The 27477-nt window shown below is 42.4% G+C and overlaps 2 protein-coding genes across 3 annotated transcripts in view; both read left to right on the top strand.

The window, feature by feature from the left end:
* si:ch211-130h14.4 (uncharacterized) overlaps positions 1-7151 on the top strand; it is a 34849-nt gene extending 27698 nt beyond the window's left edge. The window contains exons 9-14 of one of the 2 annotated variants that reach the window (XM_059518369.1): positions 5395-5481; positions 5723-5823; positions 5897-5957; positions 6472-6611; positions 6698-6818; positions 6965-7151. In XM_059518369.1, the coding sequence (XP_059374352.1) occupies positions 5395-5481; positions 5723-5823; positions 5897-5957; positions 6472-6611; positions 6698-6818; positions 6965-7009 (555 nt within the window). In that variant the 3' untranslated portion in view covers positions 7010-7151. Of the gene's footprint in view, positions 1-5394; positions 5482-5722; positions 5824-5896; positions 5958-6471; positions 6612-6697 lie in introns of both variants that reach the window. The other variant, XM_059518367.1, reaches the window with a different exon arrangement.
* The window catches only part of LOC132110972 (vesicle transport protein SFT2A-like), a 277590-nt gene that overhangs the window by 62790 nt on the left and 187323 nt on the right, over positions 1-27477 (top strand). The window lies entirely within an intron of this gene.

Genomic DNA, 27477 nt, shown 5'->3' with positions numbered 1-27477 from the left:
TGACACTTATTGGGCTGTAGTTTCAATCCGTACTTCTCCATGGCCCGAAAGACTTCCTCGAGGTGCCTCAGGTGTGAATCAAAATCTGGGGAGTAGACAATCACATCATCCAGATAAACTAATACTGACTCCATTAACTGACCTCCCAAGCACCGCTGCATCAGCCGCTGGAAGGTGGCCGGAGCGTTACAGAGCCCGAAAGGCATCCGGTCCCATTCAAATAGTCCAAACGGGGTTGTAAAGGCAGTCTTCTCCCGGTCTGTTTCGGCCACCTGCACCTGCCAGTAGCCACTGGCCAAATCTAGGGTAGAGTACCATGCCGACTGCGTGAGGCTGGCAAGCGAATCTTCGATCCGTGGCAAAGGGAAAGCGTCTTTCTTAGTCACGAGGTTCAGCTTACGGTAGTCCACGCAGAATCTCCAAGCCCCCGTCTTCTTTTGCACCAGCACTATGGGGGCCGCCCACGGGCTGCTGCTTTCCCTAACAACTCCTTGCTTCAGCATGCCTTGCAGGAGTGTACGTACCTCGGTATACAAAGTGGGCGGAATTGGGCGATACCTCTCCCGGCTGGGCCCTGCATCCCCGGTAGGTATATGATGTTGTACCACCTGGGTGCATCCGTAGTCTTCATCGTGGGTGGCGAACACATGCTGCCATCTCCGAAGGAGGGCCTGTAACTTCTGTGTCTGTGCCTGCTCTAAATCCTCCCCTTGTAACGACTCACCCGCCAGGTGGCTCGGCACACTCCTCTCCATACCACCCCATGGGGTGTCTACTTGTGTCAGGGCCACCTCGATGACAGTGGGGCACACCTGACGAAAACTAATATCCCTCTCTTCCCTTACTTGGTGGGATGTAACCGTTGTCAGACGGGCTAATCGTTGGTGCCGATGTAGTTGCACCGCGTATGGATGTACATTCCGTATCCTCACGGGGACTCTCCCCCGCCGGACCGTCGATAGTCCTCGTGCCACTTCCACTTGTGGACAATCCACATGGGGCTCCACCAGCACCCACTCTTCTGGGCCCGCTCTTCGGGGCGGTACTCGCGCCCACACAACAGCCTCACTTTTTGCGGGGACAGACAAAGCAAAACGACACATCACTCTTCCTACCTCTTCCTGTTCCCTGCGGACTTGGCTCATTTGCACCCTTCGACAGTCAGCTACCACACACTCCCACTTGGGCCTCTCTGCAGGTGGTATCTTCGATACGGGCCTAGCCCGAAATAGCTCTTCCCAGCAATCAGCGAGGACATTCATGCCCAACAGGGCTCGATGTGCACCCAGACAATGGTCTTGCACGATAATCACACCTTTCTGGGGGACCATCACTCCGTGAACCTCTAGGTCCGTCAATCGGTAGCCAATATATGGGATGTCGAGGCCGTTTGCGCCCTTCAGAGTAAGCCAGGGGGCCTCCGCCCCTGGTGCCCCTTGTTTCCCAAACACTTCTTCGGATAAACTCTCAGCAAACAACGTCACTTGGGAGCCTGTGTCTACCAGGCATTGAATCTCCTTGCCGCACACTCTCACCTTCGCCACGGGGCTACGCCCAATCATCTGGCTCCTAGAGCCATATCCTCTTCCAGGGTCTTCTCGAGGGGTCCCGGCCACACGACCCACAGTGGCCGGCCGACCTAAAAACCCCCTTCTGACGCCCTGCGGGGCCCACACTGACGGCTATAGTGACCTGGTTTGCCACAGCGGTTGCAGATGGGTCGCCCTTGCTCGTCCCATTCGAAACGGGGCCGGTTAAAGTGGTTCGGGCGCCTGAACGGCTCTCGGCCTCCCTCTGAGTACACTCGGTCTCGGGGCGCCGGCCGTGGTTCCTCCCGCGCCCGTCCTTGGCGCAATTCTCCTACGAGGGCTTTAGACAGTTCAGACATCTGATCGCGGACATCTTTCAAAAGTTCAGCCTTCAGTGCTTGCTTCCAGTCAGGGCCTCCGGGTTGTGCTGGTGCTACTTCACTGACAACCGCACACACTGGGGAACCACTCACCTCAGTCTCATCACCTTCCAGGGCCAGTGCCTCTTTCTTCAGATCTTCAAACGTAAGACCCGGGTCCCTTCGAAACTGGATACGTAGGCTCTGTCTCACCGGACCCTCCTTCAACCCCAGAAGAAACTGGTCCCGCAATAGAGTCTCTCCATCTCCCAACCCGTGGTCCCGACGGGTCTGTAGTCGGGCGAATTGCTCTCGCAACCTCAGGGCGAAAGCTCTAATCGGTTGGCGGGGGCCCTGCTTACAATTGAAGAACTGGGAGCGAAGGGCAGCTACGGGGGTGTGGTCACCATACTGTTCAGTGAGGAACTGGAACACGGTTTGGGCGTTGGCTCTAACGGCTTCGGGGGCGGCATGCACCTCTCGCCGCGCTTCTCCATCCAGGGAGTTTAACACAAACTGAAGCCGTTGGGCTGCACTAAGGCCCTGTAGGTCGGCCAAGTACTCTAGTTGAGCCTTCCATTCAGACAATCGTACCTCGGATTCTGTCCCCCCATATTTTTGAATCCAGGGGCTCCCCATAAAAACGGGCATGGCACGGGGTTGGGCTGAAAGCCCCGCGTTGTCGGTCATTGGACGACCTTGGTTACTCAACTCGAGGTGGAAATCCTGCCGACTACGCCAAATCTGTCACACCCAGGGGCTGGCTATGCTTTAACTAAGCCACACCCCTTCTCAACTTCCACCTCGAGGAGGTCCCCAAACCCGACCCAATGGCCAGACAACACGAGAACAAGTAAGTGATAAAACAATCTTTATTTAAATATTTAAAAATAGCTTGGGGAATAGGGAAAGGGCAACTAAAACTAAGCTCTGACTCGGCCCTCCAGATGGGCTATAGCCGGGAAGAGGTCAGGGAGCAAGGGGGCCACGGGGATCCGGGGCGTGGGGCTCGGGCCCCGGCCTGAGTCTTAGGTATCCGTAGCGCCCTCCTTCTTCCTCCTCTTCGCTGAATACAGCTCACGGTAAGTACTGGTTCACACAGTTCGTTCTCGAGGTGCCCACTCTCTTTCTCTTCCTCCACAGGCAACGGCTCTTCGCTGATTACAGCTCGCAGTAAGTACTGATTCACCCAGTTCGTTCCTTGGGTGCTCACGCTCTTTCTCTTTCTCCACAGGCAACGGCTGGGACACACAGGCACAGTTAGTTCAGCTTGGTTTTGCTCTCACCTCTTCGCTGATTACAGCTCACAGTAAGTACTGGTTCACACAGTTCGTTCCTTGGGTGCTCACTCGCTTTCTCTTTCGCCACAGGCAGCGGCGGGGACACACAGGCACAGTTAGTTCAGCTTGGTTTTGCTCTCACCTCTTCGCTGATTACAGCTCACAGTAAGTACTGGTTCACACAGTTCGTTCCTTGGGTGCTCACTCGCTTTCTCTTTCTCCACAGGCAGCGGCGTAAGTACAGGTTTCCTCAGTCTCTCCTCGTGTTACCCACTCTCTCTCCTTTTCTCTCCACAGGTATCAACTTGGGCACAATAGCACAGTTAGTTTGCTTTGAATGGCTCTCACCTCTGGGCTGGACACAGCGTACTGTAAGTACAGGGTTCGCTCTATTCCTCCTCGTGTTATTCACTCTCTCTCTCCTTTTCTCTCCACAGGTATCAACTTGGGCACAATAGCACAGTTAGTTTGCTTTGAATGGCTCTCACCTCTGGGCTGGACACAGCGTACTGTAAGTACAGGGTTCGCTCTATTCCTCCTCGTGTTATTCACTCTCTCTCTCCTTTTCTCTCCACAGGTATCAACTTGGGCACAATAGCACAGTTAGTTTGCTTTGAATGGCTCTCACCTCTGGGCTGGACACAGCGTACTGTAAGTACAGGGTTCGCTCTATTCCTCCTCGTGTTATTCACTCTCTCTCTCCTTTTCTCTCCACAGGTATCAACTTGGGCACAATAGCACAGTTAGTTTGCTTTGAATGGCTCTCACCTCTGGGCTGGACACAGCGTACTGTAAGTACAGGGTTCGCTCTATTCCTCCTCGTGTTATTCACCTCTCTCTCCTTTTCTCTCCACAGATATCAACTTGGGCACAATAGCACCGTTAGTTTGCTTTGAATGGCTCTCACCTCTGGGCTGAACACAGCGTACTGTAAGTACAGGTTTCCTCTGTTTCTCCTTGTGTTACTCACTCTCTTTCCTTTCCTCTCCACAGGTATCAACTTGGGCACAATAGCACCGTTAGTTTGCTTTGAATGGCTCTCACCTCTGGGCTGAACACAGCGTACTGTAAGTACAGGTTTCCTCTGTTTCTCCTTGTGTTACTCACTCTCTTTCCTTTCCTCTCCACAGGTATCAACTTGGACACAAAACACAGTTACTCTGCTTTGGATGGCTTTCACCTCTGGGCTGGACACAGCGTACCGTGCTATCTCCGGAGATCTGAAGCACGCTCACAACATATACTGTACTGAACTAGGCTAGGGCCAGCAATCTCCTTGTCCTCCCACGCCGAAGTGCGTGAAGGCGGGGGTTTATCTGACAGGACACACGGCAATACACAGCAGCCCACAGCAATATACAACACCACGTCAAAATTATAGGTTTTCACAGCACGAAGACTCACCCACCACACTCAGTGTACGGAAAGGACACCCGTCTTCCTTCACTTCGCTTGGTTCGGATCTGGCGATGGAATATGCGGCCTAGCTAGTGATGTCGTCGTTGCGACTACTTCAATAAGTATTCCTTCGGCTCTCCCACCACACTATATTAGGGGTAGGGCCACCCTCCTCCTCCTGGAGAGATCTACACAACGCCAGGTCAATATACAGGGCACTTTCGACTGGCTCTTAGTACTCACATCAATGCCACTTCCAATCCCCTTTTTCACGTCGTCTCAGTTCGCCGTATAATCTGTTCACTTCTCAACCTTTAAGGTTCGCGATGTCTTCACAATCATACAATTCCAGCCTGAGGGAGAGAGAGAGTTAGACAGCTACCAGCAGCGTACCAAGACGGGCACAACCCAGTGCTTCACACACACCAAAGAGAGCTTCCCCAGACTGTGAAATAACTTGGCCTTAAGTACTGCCTTGTCCAGCGTATCCTCCAATCACCAACCGCTGTCCCTAACTAGGCACAGGTGCATCGAATTCCCTGATTTTCCTTCTTACGGCGCTACCGGAAGTTCCGGTGTTCTGTTTTTCCGGTCCGGGCGGAAACACTTCCGGGCGGAACCAAACTTCCCGAATTTTGGTTCCGCCCCTAAAGATCGTCACCTTGTGACATTTTTACACAGTGTTACAACCCACACACATTATAGTGTACTTGCTTATAAACAGGGCTTTACCACTGCAGTTGTTGCTGTGGTGTAGAAGCTGTAGAGGTGAGGCCCACCCTAACACCATTCATATGGTGACGTGCAAATAAACTTTTTTCTTTATAGGTATTCACTCGGGAGCTCAAAGTGCCTAAATTTTCCAGTTTGCGGTCCACCTTTCTGGAAGAAGTCAGCTCCAAGATGCTTCTTATGGTACCTTTAAGACATTTTATCATCCTATGTTCACATTAATTTAGTTAACTTAGCAGAGACCTTTATCTAAAGCTCTCCAGAGGGAAACCGATACAAGTAGTGCTACCAGTTAGGTGCACGTTTGGATTCATGAAATGGTGAATCTGGGGTTGTGTCATGCAGATGAATGCTTTTTCTTGAAAGAAGGGTTTGGTTTTGTATTTTCAGAACTGTTGTTGTTTCTCTGTTTTCATCATAACAGAAAATCTATGAGCCACCAATCTGGTCAAAGACCTTTGACATTAAACACAAAACGAGATTCATGCACAACCTCTCGCTCTCTCATATGGCTGACACTCAGAGGTGAATAATTTTATAATGTCTGGCATCTCATTTAAATGAAAGAAATATGTATATTAATTTTATATTTATTTAGAATTATGGCAAAAAATGGACTCAGTCTGCAATGCACAGATGGTTTGAGCATTAAAGAATTGGTGAGTGATGCACAACACACTTCTTCAGCTCTAAAAACTTAGAGGTAGTTAGGGGTAGTTTACCCAAAATAAAGTTTATTTACCCTCTTGCTGTTTGGACAGCATTGTGTTTTCTTTCAACATGAAAATCAGACAGAAAATTTCAAACAGAATGTCCCAGTTTTGGTTTTCCATCCAGCCGTATAGTGTATGACGATTTATTGTGTCAAATGTGAGAAAAAACAGAAAGCAACAAAAGTATCATAAAAGTAAAAGTAGTCTGCAAGATCAGTGTGCTATATTCAATGTATCCTGAAATCAAACATTAGTTTTTTGAGGAGATTAGAACCAAGCTGTTGACTAGTGATCTCCCACTCTACCAAAACTCAAATCTCATTCACAGTTTTGTTCTCTTAAAAAAAAATTGCCTTTAAATCATGACTAAATATTAATTTTTGGGTAACCTACTCCTTTACCTAATTGCTTTTATAGATCATTTGTTATTTAGCAAACCACTCTCAATTATTTTGAGGAGATGGAGCATGAATGTCCCCACAACATCCAAACTCTGAAGTCCAGATATCCCACAGAGCCTGACTTTACACACCTGAGTGATAAAGGAACTGAGAGCCCAGAATGCTTCACCGAGAGTCCAAATACTAATTTCTCACCAAGGTTAGGAATTACTGTGAATGAATGTGCTAAGGAACTTGTCAATTATTTTGCTTTCAAACTTTATAATTTTTCATTCATACATGTAGTCTCCATCTAGCTGGGAAAGGCACAGATGAATCCCCATCTAGTTCTGCTAAAGACACTCAATCATCATATATCGACATGCCTCTATGCATAACTGACATCTATACTAGTCATGTTGTTCAGGTAATGTATGTGTTTTATACACCATATTGTTTCTATGATAAAATAGATACAAACCAACTAACCAACCACACAATAATACAATAATAATAATAATAATTCAAAATTAGATTTCTTCAACAGTTAACTGCAGTTTTACTTTGTTTCAGGTGGAAAACTCTGAAGTGAAGATGTGGTCAAATTACACATGTTGATTTGTCACTTTGAAACAAACTTTTAGAATAAATGTACAAAAACTTGTACCTTTAGGGACACCTTCTTTACCACTAAAGGGTGCTTATTACTTTAGAGTAGTAATAGTAGGCTACTCTTATTATACTATTACGAACCCTTTAGGGGTAAAGACTGTACAAAGATGTCCCTCTTTAAGCTGTACCCAGTTTTTACTTTTCTTTTCTTTTCTTTTCTTTTCTTTTCTTTTCTTTTCTTTTCTTTTCTTTTCTGAGAGTGGTTCAGGATGCTGTTAGGTAATGGAGAGGACAGAAGTTAAGAGACGTCCTGTTTTACTCATAAATGCATTTCATTTTTATCACATTGTTTTACTTTACTGTGTATTTAGTCAATAAATATCATAAAAAATAATTTCTGAAACATTTTGTTGTTCCTATAAAATCTTTTTTTTTTTTTTACCGGAATTTCCTCTTCAGGAGATCGAGCTGCGTCTAATGCTATGGGGAACGCCCTCTGCATGAATCACAATTTTTTGGCCAGGCTCAGGTGGACCTTTTTGCGACATCGCAATGACCCCTCTGGTATTCTCTAGTTCATCCAGCCTCTTCTGGGACTGGACACTATGACTTGGTCGAGGCTTCGACTGTATGCTTTTTCCCCAATCGCTCTGCTCCTGGGAGTTCTGTCGAAAGTACGCTGGGACGTTATTAGTAGCCCCATTCTGGCCGGGCTGAGTATGGTTCTCAGATCTGATCTCGCTCCTCGACAGCTCTCCATGGGAGATTCCAGTCAGGAGAGATCTACTCTCACAGGCGGTGGATACGATAATCCACCCTGGCCCGGAGTTTTGGAAACTGTGGGTGTGGCCCCTGAGGGGGCACAACTCATAGCATCCGGTCTCTTAACCGAGGTTGTTGAGACCATCTTCCAATCCATAGCTCCCTTAACGCGGAAACTGTATGCCATGAGATGGAAACTCTAAACCTCATGGTGCAGAGAACACCAGCTTAACCTTAGCCTTAGCTGTGCTCTTCGGATACACACTAGGCAGGGATTTGGAAGTCTGGCAGTGTGGGCACCTCGTTCCCCATAGTGTTCGACGCAGCTCAAGTTCCTGAAGAGGAACGTCTCAGGTTACGTATGTAACCATGGTTCCTCGAAGGAACGAGACACTGCGTCTCGAAGCCATACTCCTGCCACCCCTGCCAGCACTTGCTTCATTCCTAGAGGCTGACGCTGGCACTGCCGCACGTGCTTTTAAGCTTCCTGGTCAATGACGTCACCCGTCTATGACGTCTGTGTGCCCTAAGGGGGCACTTTACTTGTTTTTATAAATTTAATAAATATTTTTTATATTTTTATCAATTTTTACAAAAAAAAATGTCTACTTGATAAATAATAATATTTTTGTTTAATCTATTTTTCTTTCTTTTTTTATTTAATAATTAATTTATGAATTAAATAGCCTACTATTTATTTTATTTTCTCCAGTGGCATTCAGCAGATAACATATATTGCATCTTTAACACATTCATACTGTAGTTTGAATTTAAAGTCTTAACAGTTAAATAAACTAGAATTTTAAGTTCAAAGACTTAATAAAAGTGTATAAATCATACATTTTCCAACTTTGCAAAACTATAATTTGATATGCAGTATTTTTATTAAGTTTTCTTGTAAGGAGGAAATATTTCACATTTTATATGTGCCGATGTGACTGAATGAGTAAATATTTAAGCATGGCCTTACACTGGATCACTGAACCAATAGCTCGACAGCTTGCACTTCAAAGCAGAGATCAGCCAATCAGAGCTTTCCTGGGCCAAGCATGGAGAAAGTTTTACTTTGGGGGTATTTAATTGGATGCAACTCTTCTAGTATCAGGCATGTTTTCGACTGGAGAGCTTGCGTAGGTTGGATTTTTATTTTTATTTTTTTTCTTTATTATATGTTATATTATTATTATTGTTATTATTATTATTATTATTATTATTTTAGCATTTTTATAAACATACTGTTCGCTGCACAGAAGAATATATATATATATATATATATATATATATATATATATATATATATATATACACATACATACATATAGCCTATAACAGTTCCAAATCCAGCTTTAAGTTCCAAACACATATTTTCACCCTCCTTCTCATTTGGCTTTCAAGTAAATTAATTTTAGTGGAGTTGTTTCATGTATTTAAAAAGGCGCATGTTCCCGATGCTAAAGGTGAATGTGCCTGGTCTGGATCCAAACGCCATGTACTCCTTCTTAATGGATTTCGTGGCAGCAGACAATCACAGGTGAAAGTATGTGAATGGTGAATAGGTACCGAGGGGAAAACCCGAACCACAAGCGCCGAGCTGCGTCTACATCCATCCAGACTCGCCAAACTTTGGTGCGCAATAGATGAAAACATCCTTCACAGGTGGTCAGGTTCATGGAGATTTTTGTTGCGAGAACAGTTGTTATGGTGTGTAAGCCAGTCTAAAAGAAGATGAAATGTTATCATAATTTTTTGTGTGTGTGTGTGTGTGTGTGTGTGTGACTAATTCAGATATATTGTATAAATACATTTAAATTAATAATTGAATTTTTCAGAAGTGATCATAAGGACATAATAGAGGATGTCAGTGAAAGTCAACAGTCTGGCTGTTCTCAGTGTAAGAGCAAATTTCAATAAATCATCACAATAAAAATCAGTGTGATTCAGTTGGTTTTAAGTTCTTTGTTTTAAGAGCTGTTTTTCACAATTCTTTATAAAATGATGACTGATCTCATCAAGCAGTAATTATGTATGTGCATGAATTTCCCATTGACTCTTATTTTCCTGTTGGTCTAGTAAGTAGCTGGTTTCTGCCAGCCGCAGGGTCTCTCTGCCCTTCTGCAAAACCTCACACACAGTTTGGCAGCCCGCTGTCTCTATCCTCATCCCATGGCTGTGAGCGCTACTCTACTCTGAGATGTCATCGGTCCACAACGTACCCCAGCCCATACCCGGCCTCTCCCAGTAAGTTTCTCTCTCCCAGACCTTACAGCCAACTGCTAAACTCCACACATATGCAAATACTGTAAAACCACATAGTTTGATAGTTCATACTTTTTTTTCTTCTTGTAAGCAAGTAAACCTTTCATTATTTTCATAATAAAATAATTCAGTAAAACTTCCCACTTCAGGTTGTGGTACAGTGTTGTTTGTTAATTTTTATGTAAGAATAACTCAGTAATATTTGTGATCAAGATGAACCCTTACTGATCTGATGCACATTGAGTTCACTCGATTATCCATACATTTTTTTTTAATACAAATCATGTTAAAATGTATCAAATATGATACATCAAGTATAGAAAATTTAACATTTATTTGTACATCTGTATCATCATTGTATTGCATTGCATTATATATATTTTTCCAACACAATATAACTAGATTTTTCATCATAAAACTGAGCAACTTCATCTTTTGGAGATGTAGAGTTATTTTTTGACCTCATGGCACCTTTTGCTCTTTGCTTTCATTAAATGGAAATGAGATGTTGAAGATGCTGCTGAAGGTTTGGCATTTAAGCTTGTTCCATGAGGGTTATAAATGAGAATCTTCATTTTTGTGCAAACTGTTCCTTTAATGAGCCACTCAGAAGTTCTACTCTCTGAATGCCTGACATTCTTGCAGCTTTTGTGTTTGAGTTCATGCTCATAAACAGGGGATGCTGGCCTGCTCTGGGTTTTGAAGCCTCAGCCTGGTTTCTATGAGAGTGGATTCTCATTGTGTGTAATTAGTAATTAACAACAGACCACAATCATTTTCTTGTTTCTTTCTTGAAGTATGAACTCAAGCATTTCAAATTCATTCAAGACAAAATCTGAAAAAAGAGCTTTAATGTTATTCTTACATATAAAAGCCCATGCAATCATAAATAATAATATAGTTATGACTAATGTCTTGACAATATTTCAGAGCAGAATGAAAAATGAAAATGAGAAATGATTGCTTTTTTTTTGTGGAGTATCTGATACATCAGACTTTAATGGCTCATACAGCATGATATAGGAGAATATGTAGCTCATACAGAAGGATAAAATTATAATAAAGGGAAGTCGTGGCCTAATGGTTAGAGAGTCGGACTCCCAATTGAAAGGTTGTGAGTTCGAGTCCCGGGCTGGCAGGAATTGTGGGTGGGGGGAGTGCATGTACAGTTCTCTCTCCACCCTCAATACCACGACTTAGGTGCCCTTGAGCAAGGCATCGAACCCCCAACTGCTCCCCGGGCGCCGCAGCATAAATGGCTGCCCACTGCTCCGGGTGTGTGCTCACAGTGTGTGTGTGTGTGTGTGTGTGTGTGTGTTCACTGCTCTGTGTGTGTGCATTTCGGATGGGTTAAATGCAGAGCACAAATTCTGAGTATGGGTCACCATACTTGGCTGAATGTCACTTCACTCACTTTAATAATAAAAACAAATTATGTATGGATATTCAAATCTACTTTGTTTTCATCTTGAAATATTAACAATACAGAAGATATTCTAACGTTTTATTTAAAGAAAAATAATATGCCTTTGAAGGTTTTGTATCAAATTTTATACAGTTAGCTTTATAGGTTATTAATTTATAAAATGTAAAACAATCATACATACTATAGCATACTATTGCACACTCCTGTGTTTTTCTAGCTTGAAAATCCCTACTGATGAATACTATTTTAAACCGGGTTGTTAAATTCATATTAACATGATGTTGTATTGCATGTATTTATTGTATTGTAAAGCTCATTATTGTTTGTTGTCCTGTACACCAGCCTTTGGTCTGTAGGGAGCTCACATTTGACCCCAGTGTCTTAGACTGGAAGTACGAGCAGCAGTCTGGGCTCCCAGTTCCTCAGTGGCTCTGCTGGTCACTACAGGAGCCTGGCTCACCCGGTCACAGCGCTCTCCTCTGGCTCTCCTTTATATGACTCCACTGCTGTGCCTGAGGTGCATGAAGGCTTTACATTGAAGACTTCACAATTTGACAGTTCAGCACATGTACACCTTCCTACAGCCTGGACCCAAGTCACACCACCCTCCTAATAGGACATGCACCTTACAGATTAAATTACAGCTTAACTATTATTGCTTTCATGCAATAGCTTTTGAGAACAACATATTAGTTTAACTGGATTCTCTCTCTCTTTTTTTTTTTTTTTTAGAAATGACTAAAGAGTTACAGCCAAAACTAACTTTATATACACAAATAATTTCAGTAATGGTATGCTTAAAACTAAAGCATATGTTGACATAAAATCTTCCTACAAACGCTCACAATTGTAAATGTGTCGTATGGTTTTGTCATTAAGTACTATGTGTGCCTTTTAAATATAACAAATCATTATTTTAAGGCACATTGTACATAACAGTTATTTATATATATTTTTTAAGGGTACTGTATGTGTACAACTGAGCAGACAATCTATTGTAAAACGTGTAAATGTTATTATTATTTTTATTTTTTCCATTTTGGGGTTGGAATTCAGAATGGATAAAATGCTAATGTTCTTTGCCTTTTTAAAAACATTTCTGTACATTTATTTAACAACTTTTATTTTTCTTGCTCCGTTGTTTTTTTTTTTTTAATTAAAGCATATAAAACTTTTATATTAACATCAACTTAGCCATGTTTTGTCCATTAAAACTAAATATTGAACCTAATGTATCTTTATAAATAAGCTTGTATTGTGCTTAATTTCAGCTTTAAACAAAGTGCTGAACAAGCAGTTCTTTTAAATGGATCTTCTTCATAGATTGCTTAGTCCTCATGGAGACGTCTTTGCACCTTTTTTCTTCAGGACTTTTATGAGTGATACTGCACCCAGTAAATCAGCGCTGTGTTCTCCTCTCTCATGTGTAAAATCCACTCACTTGAGTGAGGAATTGAATCCATCTTCAGACACTTCAGTTGTTTAACAGTGGGGCCAGAGGAAACATGAATGATTGCCACTCCTTTCCAATGTCAACACAGGAAAAAATACTGAGGTCTCTAAGAACTAAAAAGGTTATTTTAATTTACAAATCCATGAGAGGGGAATAATTAAATCAAGCTGATTACTTCTGTTCTCTCACTGTCTAAACAAATTATAGAGCAATCAGAATTTATATTATAAAGACATTAAAATAGTATTAGTAATACCACAAACCAATGTGTTAAATATAAATGTTAAATATAATGATTGAAATCACATCTAATAAAATGAATGCTATATGAATAATATAATATAAGCTCTGTTACAGTTAATAATAAATTGGTCTGCATCTAAGCTTTTTTATAAATTATTCAGATTGTCCACGGGGTGGCAGGACAGCAAAAATATTCATAAATCGCACAACTAGTACAAATATGATTTCTTACATAAAATATTTTGTATTTACTAAGTGGTTGTTTTGCAACAATAAAGACAGTTACATTTATTTATTTTCTTGACTAACAATCTCAAAGAAAGGCCTTTCTATAACTGACTGTAACAGCTTCAGTAAAAGATCAAGAATTGATACCCTATACTTTTGCTGCATTTTGTTGGTATATGGCACATACTCTGATGTCACATTAAAAAAAAGGAGAATGAGAGAAGAGCATGGTGAATGATCGACTGTAAAGAATAAATGTGTCCTGCACACAGCATATACACTGCATAAAGACTACACTGTATAAGATAAACATTAGACAAACATTTCAACTAGTAATATGGCACACTTTTGTCACATGACCTCATCACTTTAATGTGAGTGGTGCCCAGTTATCATATTGGAAATAAAAATATAATTGTGCATTTTAATTACATTTTGAAGAAACAAAAATACTTTTGACAGGCCTTTATATGAATGAGTCAAAGATAAGATAACAACTATATATGAAGACTAAATATATATAAATATTTTATATAATATAATATATTAATATATTATAAAGACTAAATATTATATAATTGTATTTGTATTTAACCTGGAACTGCAATTGTGTCCAAATACAGCTGCCAACTGGTGGGGCAAGCCGTCGCTCCCATCCCGGTCCTGTAGGTACTCATCGGCCCTGACCAGCAGATCTTATTCGGCCTGCGGAGAAGCTGCCTCTGTCAAAGCACTAAAGGACTTGCACAAGTATGTGCACAACCCAGAAGTTCTGCACTGCTATTGACCTCATGCTACGATCTGTCGTTGGGGCAGACATGATGGAAACCGACAAGTCTTGGTTTTTAAATTCCCCCATGTCCCTACAGGCTGGGTCTGCAGATGTCCTCTCTAGGTGCTGATCCACCATCTGGGTTGGATACAGACTGGATCTGGTGGCTACGGTGACCTCGGAATAAGAGATAAAAAAAACAGACTAATATTAGTGTAGATGCCATTCTTCTAACAATGTAGCAAGTACATTGTGTGTTAGGGGAATTGTTCCCGGTTCCGGTTTTCCTAATTTATGCAGCCTAATAATCCTTTAATGGATTTGGATATTAGAAGCATATTAGTATGTTATGTGTAAGCCAGGTTAAAGAGATGGGTCTTTAATCTAGATTTTAACTGACAGAGTGTGTCTGCCTCCTGAACAATGTTAGGTAGGTTATTGCGAAGTTTGGTCTCTAAATAGGAAAAGGATCTGCCACCCGCAGCTGACTTTGATATTCTAAGTATTATCAAATTAACTTAGTTTTGAGAACGCAGCGGACGTGGAGTACTATAGTGCAATAAGAGCTCACGCAAATACTGAGGTGCTAAATCATTCAGGACTTTATAAGTAATAAGCAAGATTTTAAAATCTCAACAATGTTTAATAGAGAGTCAGTGCAGTGTTGACAGAAACGGGTTAATATGGTCATACTTTCTGGTTCTAGTAAGAACTCTAGTCGCTGCATTTTGGACTAGCTGTAGTTTGTTTACTAAGCGTGCAGAACAACCACCCAATAAAGCATTGCAATTATCTAACCTTGAGGTCATGAATGTACGTCTCTGCATTTGACATTGAGAGCATAAGTCATAATTTAGATACGTTTAAGATGGAAAAATGCAGTTTTATAAATGCTATAAATGTGGCTTTTAATGGGAATATCGCTATCAAATAGCACACCTAGGTTCCTTACTGATGACAAAGAATTGACAGAGCAGCCATCAAGTCTTAGACAGTGTTCTAAGTTATTACCTGCAGAGTCTTTTCTCTGTTTTTTTTTTTTCTCAGAATTCAGCAGTAAGAAATTACTCCAGGTTTTTATATTGACAGATGGTCGGTTTAGCCAGTCTGTCTGCTTATGACTTGGTCTCCAATTAGTCAAGTGCAAACTTTAAGACTGTGTGTCATATTTCAAGAGAGAAGAACAGCACCACCCCAGGAGGGATTAAGACTATCTCTTTTCAACAGGTGAGGTCTGCCCCAAAAACTCATCCAATTGTCTATGAAACCTATGTTATTCTGTGGGCACCCCTTAGACATCCAGCCATTGAGTGATGCCAGTCTGCTATGTATCTCATCACTATGGTAAGCAGAGAGGAGACCAGAGCATATTAAAGTGTCTGACATCATACTTGGAAGTTCACACACCTCTTTAATATTATTTTTAGTGATCTCCGACTGGCGAAGTCGAATATCATTAGCGCCAGCATGAATCATTTTACTGAATTTATGTTTAGCATTAGCCAGCACTTTTAAATTTGCTAGTCCAAAAGCCAAAGCCGTATCTTCAGCCCTTCATACTTCATTCTTACTGTCCTCAATTAAAGTTTGGATGTGTGTCTTTAATTCTGAAAACTTCTCTGTCAGCCTGACTATTTCCCTGCATTTATCACATGTAAATCCTGTGATAATGCTGACAGAGAGAGCTAAACTGTACATGTAACAACCGGTGCAAACAACAATAGCAGGAGAAGTAGTCATTACTCACAATGATTGAAGAATGATTCTGACTTACCACTGTTGTTTGATGCACACTTAAAAAAAACGGCACGAGAGAGAAAAAAAAATGAGCCAAAAAGGAAAAATTAAATAAAATAAAAAGAGCAGTTTATTCTATCTCTGGGGATGGGGAGTTGGGGATGGGGAGTTGTGAACAGGCCAGTCTCAGATCACACTTAACCTCCTCTCTTGCCAGTGAGCAGCTGTGGGCTGTTCGAGAGTGCGATCAGGTAAGTGTTGCATACACACTGACCCCGCTCGGACCGGCAACGAGATGCCCAGGCCGAGTCCCTGCTTTCCCCCTCACTGCCCCACAGTGGTCAGTGGTTCCATTGGTGCCACTTGTACGATATCTGGGAGCCTGCATAGCTGTCCCCAGTCTGTCTCGTTGGTTCCTTCAGATCATCAGACTGCGTTTCAGTTTACTCGGCGTCCTTCCAAGTTCCCACAAGACACCGGCATCTACCGCCTTCACTGAAGTGAAGTATATGCCTCTGACTTGTGTGCAGAGATCGCAGTCCTACTGGTGTGAAAGAGCTGTTCCTTCCAGCCGATATAAAGAAAGGGTTTTACAGCCTTTATTTCATTGTACCCAAGAAAGGTTGTGAGTTAAGACCAATCTTAGATCTGCACGTCTTGAACTGGGCCCTCCACAAGCTTCTGTTCAAGATGCTCACACAGAAGCGCATCTTCGGGTACATTCGTCCCCAAGACTGGTTTGCAGCGATTGACCTGAAGGACGCATACTTTCATGTTTCAATTAAGGGAAGACCATATCAGTACAAGGTCCTGCCTTTCGGGGTGTTCCGTGTGTTCACTACATCCCGGCAAACAAAGAACGTTCCCTTAATCTTAGTTTTTGGTTCCTGTTTGTTACGGGTTTTTTTAGGGGGTGGGGGATTGGGAATCAAAGACTAACGTTAGGGAAATGTTATTTTTAGGTTATATTTTTTGTAACCATAAATAACGTTCCCAGAACATTGCATGGTGGTTATTTTTAAATAACCTAAAAATAACTTATAGAGAACATTCCCTAATGGTTATTTTTATTTTATTTTTTTGCAACCATAAAATAATGTTCCCAGAACGTTCCAGGGTGGTTATTTTTTAAATAACCTACAAAATGACTTATAGAGAACCTTACCTAATGGTTATTTTAGGTATTTTTTTTGCAACCATAACGTTCCCAGAATGTTGCAGTTTTTTTTTTTTTTTACCTAAAAATAACTTATAGAGAACATTCCATAATGCTCATTTTTAGGTAATGTTTTTGCAACCATAAAATAATGTTACCAGAACATTACAGGGTGGTTGTTTTTAGAATAACCTAAAAATAACTTATACAGAACATTCCCTAATGGTTATTCTCAGGTTATTTATATAACCCTGTAAAACTACAGTATCTTTCCAATGAAAACGTTGCATATGTTAATGTTTAATGACTTATACAGAGGCCTGAAATTTGTTTAATGCAGCATTTAATACAATACAGAATTTAGATCAATCAAAAAGGGATTTAAATTATAATATTAAGTGAAAGTGAAAGTTGTGACATTTCCAAGTATGGTAACCCATACTCGGAATTGGTGCTTTGCATTTAACTCATCCAAGTGCACACACACACACAGCAGTGAGAAGTGAACACACACCCGGAGCTGTAGGCAGCGCCCGGGGAGCAACTGGGGGTTCAGTGCCTTGTTCAAGGGCACTTCAGCCATGGGTATTGAGGGTGGGAGAGAGCACTGTTCATTCACTCCCTCCACCTACAACTCCCAGCACCGACCTTTTGATAACTCGTTCAGCTCTCTAACCATTAGGCCACAGCTGCCCTTTTTTTTTTTTTTTTAGCCAGGGTTAAGCTTAGTTTAATAACAGAAATCAGAACGTTCAATAACATTCTGGGAACAAAAAACTAACATTTTGGGAATGTTAGATTAACTTTATAATAATGTTCTGGGAACCAAAAACGTCTCGGTTACGTCTGTAACCTCAGTTCCCCGAGAAGGGAACGAGACGATGCGTCGATAACGCTTTGGGAACGCATTCTGCGTGAGTGCGTCTGAAGCATCCATGTCAACTAGTCCAATGGCGAGAGTGAGCGTCAGGAGTGACGTCACGACCAGGAATTGATAAAAACCCCAACCGGTGCAACCGGTGTTAGCTTCGACAGTGCCGAAGCAAGTCGATCACAGGAACGAAGGAAGTATGGCAGGGAGACGCATCGTCTCGTTCCCTTCTCGGGGAACCGAGGTTACAGACGTAACCGAGACGTTCCCCATCGAGGGAGAGACGATGCGTCGATAACGCTTTGGGAACGAGAATACCCAAACCGCCATATTACAAGTGCCTGAGTGTCAGCCAGAAAAAACCCACGGCTCAAGAATTAAAAACCTGAGACCCGGGAGTAGCGTCCAGGTCTAGGCTATAAAACCTATAGAGCCCTAGAAAGGCCTTCTAAAACTATAGCCAGGTCCCAGGCTGGCACTCTAGTACGAGTTGCAGGTCTCAGCCTCAAGGTGCCACGAAGGAAACGAGAGATAAGAGGGTCACAACCCAGAGACGCACCACCCACTGGGGCGTGGAAAGCCGAAATGGCCGCCACGTAAACTTTTAAGGTGGACGGACAAAGACCAGAAGTGAAGCGGTCCTGAAAAACTCAAGAACTGAGCCAACAGAGCAGTGGGCGGGGTCACACTGATGTTGGTAACACCAAGAAGAAAAAACATTCCATTTGAGTCTATAAAGTTTCCTCGTAGCTGGAGCTCTGGAGCTAAGAATGGTCTCCACAACCTCAGTTTAGAGACCACTCTCTATGAGTTGCGCCCCCTCAGAGGCCACACCCAAAGCTTCGAAATCTCTGGCCGGGGGTGAAATATAGTGTTAAATATAGTAGAACTTCTATACTGAGATAGAAGGTCTTTCCTGATCGGGATCTCCAAGGGAGGACCGTCGAGGAGATGAATCAGGTCCGCAAACCAGATTCGACTCGGCCAGTGTGGAGCTACGAGAAGTAGACTTACTCCGTCCTGGCGGACTCTCTCCAGAACTCCTGGGAGCAGAGCAACAGGGGGAAAGGCGTACAGACATAGCCTCGGCCACGTCTGTACCATAGAGGGCTGGATGAGTAAAGGAGAACCATAGTGGACAGTGTGTCGTGTACTGAGACGCAAACAGATCCACTTCTGCTTGGCCAAAAGATTCACATATGAGCTCCACCACCTCGGGGTGAAGCCTCCATTCCCCTGACCTCAGCATCTGCCTCGACAGGGTGTCTGCTCCAATATTCCCTGGTATATACATTGCCCTCAGAGAGCGTAATTTCCCCAGGGACCACAGGAGGATCTGGTGCGCTAATTTGCAGAGTGGGCGCGAGCGCAGACCCCCCTGATGGTTGATGTAAGAGACCACCGATGTATTGTCTGTGCGGACCAGCACATGATGGTCCCTCAGGTCTGGCAGGAAGTGCCTCAAAGCTTTGAAGACCGCCATCATCTCCAGGCAGTTGATGTGCCAAGAGTGATGATGGCTCTCCTACAGACCCTGAGCTGAGCGGCCTTCCATTACCGCTCCCCAGCCAGTAAGGTAAGCATCTGTCGAGATGGCAACCGGTGACAAAGAGCTCCCAATACCGGACCCTGGGACAGGAACCAGTGTTCTCTCCATATGACCAAGGCACGGAGACACCGCCGCGTGATCTTGATCATACGAAGTGGGTTTCCCCTCGGGGAGAACCCTCTGGTCCTGAGCCACCACTGTAAAGGTCTCATGCCCAGCAGGCCAAAGGGGATCACATTGGACGCTGCTGCCATGAGACCCAACAATCTCTCGAACTGTTTTACAGTGCGTGACTGGCCTAGCTTTAGCTCTGATGTGGCTGTGAGGATGTTGGCTACACGAGCGGGCGAAAGAGCAGCTCGCATCGTGACCGAATCCCATACCACCCCAAGAAAAGTGGTCCTGTGTAATGGAGATAGCACACTCTTCTTGGTATTGAGCCTCAAACCCAACTTCTGCATATGAGCAAGGACGACATCTCGATGCCGAACCGCCAACTGTTCTGATTCCGCTAAAATCAACCATTCGTCCAAGTAATTCAGAATACGTATGCCCTGCAGCCTGAGAGGGGCCAGAGCTGCATCTACGCATTTCGTGAATGTGCGGGGTGAGAGAGCTAGACCGAAGGGAAGTACCCGATACTGGTATTCTTTGCCCCCGAAAGACAACCTTAGGAACTTCCTGTGCTGGGGGAGGATGGAGATATGGAAGTACGCATCTTTTAGGTCTATCGTGACGAACCAGTCCTCGGATCTGATTTGAGTCACGATCTGTTTGAGTGTCAGCAATATGAATTTTAAATTCTGAACTGTATGATTCAACAGACGAAGATCTAAAATGGGACGCAGCCCTCCATCCTTTTTTGGAACAATGAAATAACGGCTGTAAAAATCTGATGCCCTGTCGGGATGATATACCTGCTCTATAGCATTTTTCGCTAAAAGAGATTTCACTTCTTGCTCCATGACCAGAGCCTGCTCGGGATGCACTACTGTGAGCAACACCCCGTTGTAGCGAGGGGGACGAAAACCGAACTGGATTCTGTAACTCTTCTCTACTATCTGCAGGACCCATTGAGATATATTCGGCAGCCCTTTCCATTCTGTCAGACATTCTACTAAGGGAACCAGCCTCTCGAGGCTGGCCTCTGGTGTAATTTGAACAGCTAGTGCGGGGACCTGAAGCCGAAGCGCAGGAACCACCCGAGCTAACTGCTCTTGAACCCCCCTCAGAGGGAGCGAGCCCGACGCAGCATCTGAGAGACACAGCGCCAGAGACCCGCTGCGCCCCGAGGCACCAAGGGTGGCGGGGTTGGCAGGACGGCCCGTGAGAGCACCGAGACCGGACGGGCACCGTATACTGAGGTGTACACCGCACCGTCTCGGTTGGGGCTGCCCTCACAGGTCTGACCCAGTTGGCGTCAGGACCTTTTCTTCTGAGCCGAAGTTTCTTAGCGAGAAGAACGGTCCTCAGATCCGGCTTCTGCTTAGATTGCTTTGGCTGTGAGTGCTGGCTCGGTCCCCGTGATTTTTGAGGAGGAGCGCGAGACGCAACACTCTCTTTTTGAAAAACACGATATGAGGAGCATGAAGGCTGGGGCTGCCTTGCACGCCCAGCAGCATCAGGATTAGATCGGCGAGGGAGAAAACTTTTAAAAGCTTCAGATTGCTTTTTATTTTCTTGAAATCTTTCAACCACTTCATTCACAGCATCACCAAACAGACCTTCATGAGAAATGGGAGCGTCTAAAAGAAAAGATCTATCTTTATCTTTAATATCTGAAAGATTAAGCCAAAGGTGTCTTTCTGTAGAAACCAAAGCAGCCATAGATCTACCAATAGCACGTGCTGTTTCTTTAGTCGCCCTGAGAGATAAATCCGTAGCCCGAAGAAGTTCGCGAATTTCGTCACGGCTGACTCCCTCACTGTTATCTAACTCCCCCAGCAGCTCAGCCTGATAAGCCTGAAGCAAAGCCATCGAGTGAAGGCAAGCTCCAGCCTGACCTGCTGCTGTGTAAGCTTTACCCACTAAATTAGATGTGATCTTTAAAGGCTTCGTGGGCAAAGTCGGGTTCTTAATAGGTGACGCTGAACCAGGGGAAAGATAGCTCGCGAGCGTCTGTTCTGCCCGGGGCATCGCTTCATAACCATTTTCTTTCAGCCCTCTTATATCAGAATAAATGTCGCACTTGAGGGCTGAAAAGACGTGATGAATATGGCTTATTCCACGATCTAGACAGCTCACTGTGAAGATCAGGGAAAAAAGGGAGACCCCGTGATGTAGGAGATGTTTTAGAAGACAGAAAACGTTCGTCTAATTTGCTTTAAGGACGATCGCTCTGTTTATCAGATGGCCAAGATATATGTAACTTATCTACAGCTCGTGTTAATACATCAACCAACTCCTCATATGCTGGGGAAAGAGATGGCGAATCCTCTTCCCCCCTGATTGTGTCACCTTCACTGCCCGTTACATCTAACTCCTCGGAGCTAGAGCAACGAAGCAATGAGCTCTCCCCCCGGGCGGAAGAAGCCGCGGGGCGGGCTTCCGACACCGGAGTTTGAGCTATGGATCTCCCAGGTAAGGGAGGAGAAAGAGCCCTCGGACCCGTCTCCAACCCCGCTGAGAGATCCATTTGCGAACCCCAGGAATGCATTCTCTGTTCTGCCTCGGCAGAAGCGGGTCCTGCACCCTGAGGAGCGCGAGGCTCGCCGCTCTTCTCATCAAAGAGTGACAAGCGGTGGCGGAGCATGCGAAGCGAAAGCTTCTCACAATGCGGGCAATCAGTCTCCTCGAAGGCTGATAACGCATTCTCCACTCCCAAACAAACTACACAAAGCTCATGTGTATCCCCACCCGTTAAATAACGCGGGCAGGGAGAAGCACATGGTTTGAATAGTTGCTTCGCCATGATATATAAACTTTGAACAAGACAACAGTAAATATGACAGACAGGTTTGACACAGATCGCTTGCTGAGGCACAGAAAGCTAACACCGGTTGCTCCGGTTGGGGTTTTTATCAATTCCTGGTCGTGACGTCACTCCTGACGCTCACTCTCGCCATTGGACTAGTTGACATGGATGCTTCAGACGCACTCACGCAGAATGCGTTCCCAAAGCGTTATCGACACATCGTCTCTCCCTCGATGGGGAACCTATGTTCTGGGAATGTTAAGAAAACTTTCCTGGGTAACCCAAAAAAAAAAACATAAAAATAATGATCTGGGAACCAGAAATTTATACCTAGGATGTAGTTTTTTTGGCAAAATAACTTTTTGAAATGTAGATGTGAGATGTATGATATTCCATCATGTAAGCAATGTCAACAGCGTTTTGCGTTTCGCAAGGTGTTTGTTTTCCTTTGTTTGACATGTTCAATACATAGCCTGTGCATAGCCACGATTTAGCTCGTAGTCAGAGCAGCTATTTGTAGCCCACTTATGGTCAAACCTGATTCACTGTAGTTTCTGGCCATGATCAACATTATTGTTGGTTGATATCCTGTCATGTACCAAGCACCATTTAGCTCTAAACTGGACAGGCTACGTGTAGTCTGCTCTTAGCCCACGTGGTGAAAATCGAGGCAATCTGTAGTCTTATTTTAACAGCTTGGCTATAGCCCTATACCAGTAACCAGACCAGCAATGAGGATGGCCAAAATAACCTCAAAATTGTTTAAATGTAATTTTCGCTAATTTAAATGTTTCAAAAGTTTACTTGCATTTGATAATATGATATCATGCATCCCACAAGCTGTTAAATGCTACATTCATACACATTATATGATATTATCAATATTCGGCTGTCTTTCATTTTAAAAATAAAAATACAATTACAATTCCCAGCTGCTAGATGACAATTGTAGCCCTACTGAGACATGACTACTGGTAACACGAGATAAGAGAGTTAGTAGTTGGAGATCGCTGTTGTGTTTTGAATTTAGTTTTTACATGAGAGAGCACTAAGTTTACCTGTTGGAGAGCAGCAGGCTAACAACAAACTATAAAGGACATTCCTACTTGGTCTTTTAAGTATCTGTGTTTTTGATTTGACGTGTTCATTATTTGTTATCATGTTTAGGAACCGTGGCATTTTAGTGAAGGGAGCAGATAATAGTTGATAGTGATCTGTGGCTAGGCCCACAGTTCAGTACGCATGTTTCAGAGGATTCATTGCAAAATTTAATAGAGTAAACGTTTTATCATTTGTACGTGTTTACAAACTCAAGTGATTTTAAAAACAACTCAAGAAGAGGTGATAGAGCAAACAACAGAACAAACAGCTTTGACAAAGATTGATCCATATTAATTTATACAGTGAACACACTCAGAAGGATTGGAGAAACTGAGGAGGAATTTCAACATCTGGAAAAGCAGTTGGAAATTGAAAATATCTGGGCAATTAAAAAAACCACCTCCAAAACTGCATTTCCTCACTAAAGCTCTCATCTTTGACAAGGTCCATCATATATTTTAATGATTATATTGAATTTATGACTGAACAATGGCTTGTTAAATACAGAAAGAGCATGAGCTAATTGAATAGAAGAATATCTTTGTCATTGTACATTGTCAAGTACAATTAGATTTATTTTGAAACTTCCAAATTGATAGTAAAGCTTTAGAATACAAATGATTTGAAAATGGCAATATGGAATGATCAATTATAACAAGTTTGCAGCAGTATTCAGGTAGCTCAGATGTGGAAACTGAAAACATAATGCAATAAAGCAAAGGGGTGTATTTATTATTCCATGTACAGTTGAGGTTCATGTGTGTACTGGGCTACTTTTTAGTTACAGTAGCTATCACTGTGTTGTTATGAAGTCAGTTGTGCAAGACAATTTTGGAGGCAGAGACAGACTGTGGGGGGCACTATATAGGGAAAATGTAAACTTCTATAATAAAGAGTTTTAAATGGTTAGTGATGGAAAACTTGCAATTCAGTGGGGATCAATGTTTAGGGTTGGTAATTACTAGTATAATACTACCTGCCTGACATTGGAATGTGTTATTCAGGTGTCAAAATTATTCAGAATTGGAGGAAAAAACATCAAAAACAGTACCAGATGGATGCTGGACAGGTAAAGCCTTCAAAACCTGCAATATTAATCAAACATTGTGGTGTCAGTACTCAATACGTTACAATGCAAATCAGAAATGAAAAAAATATTCCTTTACTGCTCATTTAAAATGTCAAACGTTGTCCTCAGTTGTTAACCACCTCAATCTGCATCATATTTTAGGGTTTTATAAAATTCCCTCATGTCCAAAATTCAACATGAAGTGGGTGGTCTGCTGCAGAAAGTGGCATTTGAAAAGACTGCACTGTTCTCCGTCATTAGAGGTATGTGGATAAAACACACAACATTTACAAGAGAGCTTCTCTCTTTTTTAACACACTGAATGGTGATACACTATGTATCTCGTTTTGTTATTAGTAGGCATCCAAGCAAAAGAGAATGACCCCCTGTCACGATTAGTGTAATTAAAGTAAAAAATTGTCACAATTTCCTTTTTTTTTTTTTTTTGCTCTCTCTCTCTTATTTGGCATATGCTGTGATAACCAACTTCCTGACAGCAACAGAGTTGAACTTGGTTATTTTATTTGTTAAAATAAGTTAAACCAACAAAATGGTTTATTCTTTCTATGTTGTCATTTTTCTGTAATGTTTTAATTTTAAATGTGATAACATGCTCTTGATTTGTTTTACTTTTTTCTTAAAAAAATAAAATAAAATATATATATATATATATATATATATATATATATATACAGTATATATATATATGTGCGTGTGTGTGTATTGTATTAAGTTGTTAAAATTGATTATAAAGTATATTTATAATATTTTATTTTATCATTAATTATTTAGTATTTTTTGCATTTTGTATTGTCTTGAGTCGTCTAGTTGATTCATTTGAAATAATTGCTAAAAGCTTCATTGGTCAAAAACAGGAACTTTTCCCAACAAAACAAATATCAGGTTTTTTTTGTTTTGTTTTTTTCTTCTTCTTTTTTTTAAAATCCAAACACAAAATGACCAGCTAACATTAACTGACTAATTATATCAGCAGCCCATGTGAAAGTGTGAATGAGTACTAGTCAGGTAAAATGGATAGGCCGGCTGCAAACAGGAAGCCATATTTATACCATCCATGAGAGGGGAGGAGTTTACTCACTGAGCGTGTAGAGAATGGTTTTTGAATGTTATTTGGGATGCATGTCTTTTAAAATGCTCATTGGGTTTGATGATGAAAATAGAGTTTATTAAAAAGATGCTAATGTCAATGTTTGTATGATGGTGTTGAAGATGATGTACATTCTCAAGTGAAGTTTAGGCTAATTATATTGTAATTGGAATAGTATCATAATTGGACTGTTTGAATTTGAATTTGAGGGGATGATTATAAAATCCTAACTGTTTGGTCAAGAAGTGGAGATAGGGGGACAAAATGGAAGTTTAGTTGGATTGGTGACCAACACTCTTTGCTCAACGCTCTTTGTCAGTATGTGAAGTGTCAGTCATTTGTTCAATTAAAGCAACCTCAAGAGACTTCAGAGTTTTGTGCTTGTTTTTGCTGCCTATACTTTGCCACTGCCAAAAACAGCTTCACCACAAAATATTACCTCCAAAGAAACATGTGCAGCCATCATTCCTTTGCATCAAAATTGCCAGAATATTGCACCTGACAGAACCATTTACCGCATTATCAAGGACTTCAAGGAGAGAGGTTTGACTGCAGTGAAAAAGTCTTCAGGACGTCCCAGAGTGTCCAGCAAGTACAAGTACAAAAGACATTTTTATCGCACTGTTTCTGGAGAGAAATAGCGCAGACACCGGCAAAGATGAAACTTCATAGTGCGTTTGTGTCAACCGACTTGTGTCAACTGACTGTGTTTGCTCACAGCTATTCTACTGTTAGCGTTCGCGTAAAAAACTTAATTATACTTTGGGCTAAATAAACAGACTGAAAGCCTGTCTGGAAAATCTGTGAAATGAACTAAATAACTGCGGTCAGTAGCATAGTAGTCTAAGATCGGAATATGAACTTAATTAGGTTACCGCTAGGGACTATGAACAAAGGAAAGGTTAGTTTGCAAATCACTTATAAGCTGGTTAGTGTATCACGCAAGATTATGGCGCTGCATGGGAGAGTCAAGCCTCAAAAACCAATTGACGTCATAGCATGTTGTTGCGCAAATAGGGGAAGGATTAATTCAGCTTTCTAATGTGTTCTCAGAGGGGGGTGGGGAAATGTGATGACCCCCTTCTAGGAAACACAAGGCATTTATACTTATCGCCTGGATCTGGAGATAATATTTCAAATAGACTACAGTAGCTATGTTCTAGTTATTTTTTATTTAATTTTTTTTAATAGACTATACATTCACATTTTAATGCATTAAATGAGAGGCTGAAAATGTCGTTTTACTAGCATTGAAATGGCGTGTGCATTTTTCTATAATAATCCTATTAGGATCGGGGGGGAGAGATGAGAAAAAAAAAATTATAATAATTCTTTCTGTCAAAGAGAGAGCAGAGACGCAAGCAGCTCTGACGTCAATAGAGCTGCAGTGAAAGTAGGGGGGGGGGGGGGGCTTGCAGCCTGTTTGCCCACAGAAAACACTGAAGGCGAACAAGCAGTGCTACGGTGATCCGCGATAGTCATCTCACAGCAAATGACAATGCAACCTGTTAAATTCAAAATTTAGAGTCACAAATTAACAGAATTACGAAAGAACCCACGTTAGGGTTAGGGCTAGGTTTATTTGTTTATTTTTTATAGTTTGTGTGTATTTGCGACTTAACTCCTGCTAAAGGTCAGAAATTATTTGCCCAACAGTAGCATACCATTAAACACATTTTAAAACGTACGATTAGCTATGCAGTTTCGTATGAGAGTTATTGCGGAAAAATGCTTTATCATAAAAAGCTGATTTGCGCCTCAACAGGTGTTCACTTGTGAACTTGTCTAAATTGTTATGCTAAAGAGTGCAATATTGACTACATGTTTAA

Source organism: Carassius carassius, chromosome 30 (assembly GCF_963082965.1).
Source record: "Carassius carassius chromosome 30, fCarCar2.1, whole genome shotgun sequence".
In the NCBI taxonomy this organism is placed as follows: Eukaryota; Metazoa; Chordata; class Actinopteri; order Cypriniformes; family Cyprinidae; genus Carassius; species Carassius carassius.
The sequence above is the reverse complement of the archived record's forward strand: the minus strand, read 5'-3'. Positions and strand labels throughout refer to the sequence as shown.